General features: G+C 30.2%; 1 protein-coding gene across 1 annotated transcript in view; it reads right to left on the bottom strand.

Moving 5' to 3' along the window:
• The window catches only part of LOC105625735, a 132,818-nt gene that overhangs the window by 23,726 nt on the left and 101,977 nt on the right, over nucleotides 1-7,115 (bottom strand). Inside the window, exons 4-5 of the mRNA XM_012207057.1 lie at nucleotides 1,413-2,282; nucleotides 731-805 (exon numbers count right to left, since the gene is read on the bottom strand). Of these exons, the coding sequence (XP_012062447.1) occupies nucleotides 731-805; nucleotides 1,413-2,282 (945 nt within the window). The remainder of the gene's footprint in view (nucleotides 1-730; nucleotides 806-1,412; nucleotides 2,283-7,115) is intronic.

Raw genomic sequence — 7,115 nt, 5'->3', positions numbered from 1 at the left:
TCTCTCTCTCTCTCTCTCTCTCTCTCTCTCTCTCTCTCTCTCTCTCTCTCTCTCTCACTCGCTCGCTCGCTCTCTCTCCCCATTTTCCTTCTCCCTTCCTCATTCGCTCTTCGTCTCTCACAATCCCGTTCTCTCTCGCTTTTCATTCTTATTCTCATTTTCCCTTTCTTTTTCCGTTCCAGGATTGCCACAGAAAATGAATTTTTAAATTCTCTGATTTTCCAGTAAGTAATATAAAATATATAAATTTTTACATTTTAAGACTCAAGGATTGTAGGAAAACTGGTCTATATTATTAAAAACAACGGAAAAAAAGCTTAGTAACATAGTACAATTTTGGATGCAAATTCAAACTAGCAAAAAATAAATTAGTTTTGGAAAAAAGAATGCAAATATGACGAAAAAGAGAGATCAAATAAAAATACTGAATAAAATATAAATTTTAATTATTTTATTAAAATCATTTAAAGTGCACAAGTTTTGAATATTTGACTAACATATTTGACTATAAACGTCAGATATAATATTTAAAAAATTATAACAATTATTTGAAATAGGAACAGGGAATTGTGAGCAAATTTCGAAAGACTTTAGACTTTTTTACATTTTCCCCTGATTTTTCTCGGTTTCCATGACCAATTTCAATTTCCCTGATTTTTCCCAGTTTTCCCGGTTTTCTAGATCTATGGCAATCCTGTTCGTTTTTTTTTTATTTTAGAAACAATCCTACCCTCCGTTATGCTTGAACTGCAGAAGCCTGGACAGTCGGCCGCGACGAGCGAGCCTCCGGGGGTGACCCGTGATTCTGCCAACACAACAACAAAAAGGCCGCTTCACGAGTCTAATTCCTAGGCATCTAAATTCACTAATGCCCGTTTCCATCAATGTAGATTAATTCTACGCAGTTAATTTTTTTAAATCTTATTTTTGTTAAGGTGATTAGACCCCTTAATTCCAGGATTCGTAGTGTCCGTTTTCGGATTCAACGCCCACAAAATTTAGGACGCCACGAGGGAGATACCGTTGCATAACGAATGACTGCAACAATGACAGACGGGGTGTTCGTGTAACACTCTGTTTGCATCCAAATGGTATACGAGAATTTAAATCCGATTTACGCGAGATAGAGAGTGCTCGCTCCTACTCTAATGGGATCTAGCTCTCGAAGAACGCGCAATACGCGAGACATACATTGATACATGTTCCGATAATATGTATTATATAAATCCGACAATATTTTATTATATGAAATATGCTGCGACCATACCTTCCAGCAAATGGAAAGAATGATTTTTTTGAAAGGATAATAAAAGCGATATGATAAAAAGAAAAAAAGAGAAGAAAAACGAAAGAGAGTAGCAAGGAGCAAAAAGTAATGTTATATAAATTAATGTAGAAATTACATTACTTACTCTGCATTAGTTTCCGGTGTCGGCAAATCCCCGATTGTTGTTAAAGTTAAAGTAGACCAATACACAGAGCCAAGATATTTTCTTGTTAAAGTAGCGTACTCTCCGGGCCGGTGGGGATAAGCCCAATCTCCCTGGAAACTCTCCGCTTCGCTTAGCAAATAATAGAAACATCCAAACCAGTGTGCGAGAAGAAGTAATATGTGAATTAAGTTGAGAACGCGCCAAAAGTTCGGGTAGATTGTACGGGATTCAACCATGTAATAGTAGTTATATACACGATAAAGTTTTAAGAATCGGAAGAACCGCAGCATCGGATTGCTGCCAAGACTCAACTGCAGTAAATCAACAGGTAACAATGCGAACAAATCCAAAAAAAAGAATTTAGACTTGAAATAATGTCCGGCAAGTTTGCGGCTGTTGTACACCATGAGGCCTTGCTCCAAGTAACCGGTACGAAATTGTACTAATATATCCAAAAAAAAAGTGAAATCGGTAAAACAGTCGAGGGCGAACCAAGTACCGGGCGCCAAAGCCTGCAGTTCCGGCAAACTCTGGCGCACGATTAGCGTCCATAGATTGTAAAGAACACAGAATGAGACAAGCATCAGCCAGTAGTAATAGAAATCCTCATCTGGATTCACAACAGTTTTCGGTGGTTTTTGCCTATGAGGTCGTCTGCCTCGTCGACTACCCATATTCTTATCTGTCCCATCCCCGGCAATGTCCAATGTCTCCTGACTTTCTGGAATTGGCCGGGTGGCAAATCTTTTTAAAAACGAGTCTTCACGTTTTAACGGAGGCTTCTTCTGCATCGCTGATGATAGCTGCACAGTTGTGCGCAGTTTCATCCAACGCTGATTGCTTTTTGATCTGCAAGCAGAAAAATAAATAAATCGCCAGTATTAGAATATCGAAAAGCCATACGTATGAGATTTGACATCTATCGGTAACTGTTCGAGCAATGATCTTGTTTTTTATTCTTTATAACATATATAGTAAGAAAACGCGTAACTAGGAAAAGTTACTATACGAAATAAGAAATAAAAACCGACCGTGTAAACGTACAACATAAATATGTTAGTAGACAGCGCCAATAATCGAAGATAGATGTTCCGAATAATACAATACAATTCTTGATTTATAAATTTAAGATATAATCGCGAGTCGAAACGTTTGGTCATTCGCATATACAGGTTCCACCTAACTCGAATATATGAATAAAAAAATTAATAGTTTACGAGTTATTTAATTTTATATTAATATATGCCAAAATAAAGTATAAAATATCTCTTAAATTATTAATTTTTTGATATCGCTACCTTAATACTTTTAATATGAATTAAATATTGTAATTAGGCTCATTAGAGATGAATCAGTCTATAAGTTGATGCCTTTTGGATGAAAGTCCAAACACAGGAAAGTAATAAGATTTATTACTTTCAATATCTACATATCTTCAATGTCTACATGTCTACGTTCATTGAATTTGTATTGAAAAGGATCCGAAGCTGGATCGAAATGTATGTATAAGACATTGGAACTAATAAATCTTATTCGACATCCTGTTTGACTCCAAAAAGCATCAACTTATGGACTGATTAATATAATTATTATTATTATATTATATAATTAATATAATTTTATATATATTATAATTAGAGAAATCATATTACGTAAAGAAATTATACAATTCCATTTTAAAAAATGGAGGTGACCTTCATATCTTTTTGGCGTCTCCACTTAGAAGAAAGATAACTTGACCAACCGATCCTTAAAACCGATCCACTTTCATCTGAAACATTGTTTTCTATCATAAAAACTAAGCGAGATATTTCATATGCTCGAGTTAAATGAAACATCCTGTTATGAAAATCAAATTTTTTTCTCAGATGTGACTGTATGTCGAAAAAATTGTACTTTTAAATAATCAATCTGAGATGCTAATAATCCCCCTCCCCCCTCAAATTAAATAAGAAATATGTTATACATTTACACCATCAAATCTTATTTCTTATTTCTCAATAACACTGTCTAATTACTGCCTAGTTCTCTCACTATAGGATATATGTCGCATCTTAATTTATTAAGTATTATTTACTATGTTTAATAAATAAACTATATACTAACCATGTACTCAGTAAAAACTTTGTACTACTGTTTACTATTATGAAAAAAATATTAATAATCCGAAATACTTGTTTTTTATATTAAAAAAAGAACTTTTTGAAAGCATTGTATTTTTTGAATATCTTGGAATATCCCATAGAGGTGGGATGGCTACTCATAGGAGGAGTATGACTCATAAAAAATTTACAAATATAGTAATGCTTATAAATAAGACGTAAAATAACACAATAACTTAGAAAATATGTTTGTAAAGTTTTGTTAAAAATTAAGAATGATAAATATATAGGTATATAATACATATTAATTACAATCTTCTTACATATATTACAAGTGTTATTACATAACGTACATATTTCGTAATGTGTATATTGCATTTAGTGCACTGAATCCAATCTGCGTACTTTGTATGCTTTGGACATAAATCCCGCCCGCTAAAAATGCCGTATATCCCAAACAGGTCTGTGAAGCTGACATCTCCAAATGCAAATTTTGACAAAATTAGCATCGCATTATCTATTTGTCCACAAAAAAAATTTTTGTCTACCCTTGAAAAAAAAATTATAAATAAATAAAAAATTGTATTATAATAATCCTATATGAACCTTCTTCCGAATTACACGCGAGATTCGATTGTTCACCATGCGTACGTATTTGTCCATACGTAATTTTCTTTTGTTCACCTTTCAAAAAAGTTATAAACAAATTAAACTTATACTATTTGTCATTGTACACGTAAGAGCGTTCATTTCCTAACTACGTACGGGATACCTATATATTTATCATTTTTAATCCTTAACAAAAATTTGTAAACATATTTTCTAAATTATTGTGTCATTTTATTTCTAAGTTATTGTGCCTTATTTATAAGCATTATTTATAAATTTTTCATAAGCCATACATGTCTCTCTCCCTTCCCCCTAGGAGTAGTCATATTCTACATCTATGGGACATACGCCAAAAATGCAAGATTTTAAAAAGTTTTTTTTTAATACAAAAAATAAAATATTTCGGATTTTTAATTTTTTTTCAAATTAGACAATACAAAGTTTTTACTGATATAAGTTATTTATCTTAAACATAATAAATAATAATTAATAAATTAATGCGGCGTATATACAGGAGTTATTTTTTAATGAGAGAACACGTAACTAGGCAGCGTTATTGAGAAATAAGAAATAAGATCCGATGATATAAATGTATAACATATTAATACAATCAAATAATGCCTATTCGAGCCAACACAGGATGACAATGTGAAAATTGATTTATTTAAATAATAACATGACGTTTCGATCCTGTTTCGGATCCTTATCAATGCTCCATGTAAATTGTTAACAGAATTCAAGAGTCTAAGAATAGTAATGTAACATTGATGTCATCGTACTTCCTATACAATAAATTATATACTATACAATAAATTTATCGAATTGTTATAGAATATAAGTGTAACAAATTTTTTTCTGACTTACATGATCATCGCAATGTTATTAAGCTGCGTCAGACGTCGAGTCTCATCTCGACGAGACAACAATACATTAACTGGAATGTCACACGCGCTCGGTTATTATGGAACATCGATTGGAATACTCTCATAAATTTGATTGGGACAATATACGCATCTTAGATGAGGAAAAAATACTGAATAAAAGACTTATCTCAGAAACTATTTTTATCAAACAACAAACTAAATTTAAATTTAAATAAAAAAGGTTTAAATTTACAGAATGATACGGAATTGTTGGATAAAGCTTATGATAACATAATTATGTTTAAATAATACACTCAATATTCTATAAATTTTATATGTTTGTACTGTATGTCTTGTATTGTTGTCTCGTCAGATGAGACTCAACGTCCGACGCATGAATAACTTAATAATGTTGCAGACAATCAAACAATGTAAGTCAGAAAAAAATTTTTTACATTATATTTTATTATATAACGACAATAAATTTATTGTATAATATACCAGGAAGTACCAGATGACATCACTGTTATATTACTATTCTTAGATGACTGAATTCGATTAACAATTTATATGGAGCATTGATCAGAGCAAAGATCAGAAACAGGATCGAAACATTGATTTAAATAAACCAATTTTTATATTGTCATCCTGTATTGAATAGGTATTATTTGATTATACTGATTTATCTCAACTGAGCTTTATTTAATTTATTAATTATACTGTATAACATATTTCTTATTTAATTTGGGGGGAGGGGGTTTTATTAGCGTCTCAAATTGATTGTTTAAAAGTCCGAATCCATTTTGGCGCGCAGTCACATCTGAGAAAATTTGATTTTCATATATAAGATGTCATCTAACTCGAGCATCTGAAATATCTTGCTTTTTATGATAGAAAAAAATATTTCAATGAAAGTAAAATGGTTTTAAAGAGGACATATTTTAGTCACGTTATCTCACAATTTTTTTCCATATTTAAATGTTACTTTTAAATATTGCACTACAAGTTAACAGATACTTTTTATTTATTACATTTTTTTATTTTTGATCGTTCGATTTTTAATCGTTTGTTCCTGTATTTAATTTTTTACCGTTTGTTCCTGTATTTAATTTTTAATCTTTTTATAAACTTTTTATCTCAAGACATCTTTTATATATAGTTTTAATTTTATTCATATATTTTTACCGTTGTATCATTAGACATACAAATTTTCTATTTTATTTATACTAACCGTATCATCATAATTGTGAAATTTTGTATATGAGTTGAGAAATTTTTATAGCTTGCGACTTATATTTATTTTTGTAAATTATTATTTATACAATCTTTTGCAAATTATATTTTTAAACAATATTCAGAGTTTGTTCATTTGTTAGTGCGAAAGTGCAATTCTGAATCTTTGCAACTACGTTATTAAGATCACTTTATAAAATAACCGTTTGATGATCACCATGTGCTGTAAAGTATCTGTATGTTTACGTTTTTATCTAAATATTTCATTATCTAATTTTCATGTTTATATGTTAAATAATGCTCACAACCATCCAGCGAAATTGTACACACACTATGATGAATTTATATATTATCATAATTACTGTCTAAATTTTATCATGTGTTTTGTCAAGTTACTGTTTTCCAAATAAATCGTTGATTTCAAATTGTATCAATTTCAACATTAAAAATGACCCAATTAGAATCGAAATGTTTGTGATAAACTTTTGTTTTATAATAATAAAATCTAGTTTGGCTCGTATCTCTATATTTATTATTAATTTTATAAATTATTTGAACCGTTTTTCTTATTATTATTTCTTCTTATTATTAATTTTTTTACAATTGTATCTTAATACTTTCATGAACAGAACAATAAGATAAATCAATTGGTACAAAGAAAACACATAATTGCTCTAAAAAAATATATGAGCAAAATGAATAATTTTTTAAGTAAGCAACTATATGTTTTCTTTCCGCCAATTGATTCATCTCATTATTCTGTTCAAAGTATTAAGGTATGATTATAAAAAAATTAATAGTTTACGAGTTATTTAACATTTTATGTCAATATATTAGGAATAGTAAAAAGAAATCCATTATTTTTGCATGAAATT

The sequence above is a fragment of the Atta cephalotes genome, assembly GCF_000143395.1.
Source record: "Atta cephalotes unplaced genomic scaffold scaffold00003, whole genome shotgun sequence".
NCBI lineage: Eukaryota > Metazoa > Arthropoda > Insecta > Hymenoptera > Formicidae > Atta > Atta cephalotes.
Note: the sequence above shows the minus strand (reverse complement) of the source record. Positions and strands in the feature narration are given on the sequence as shown.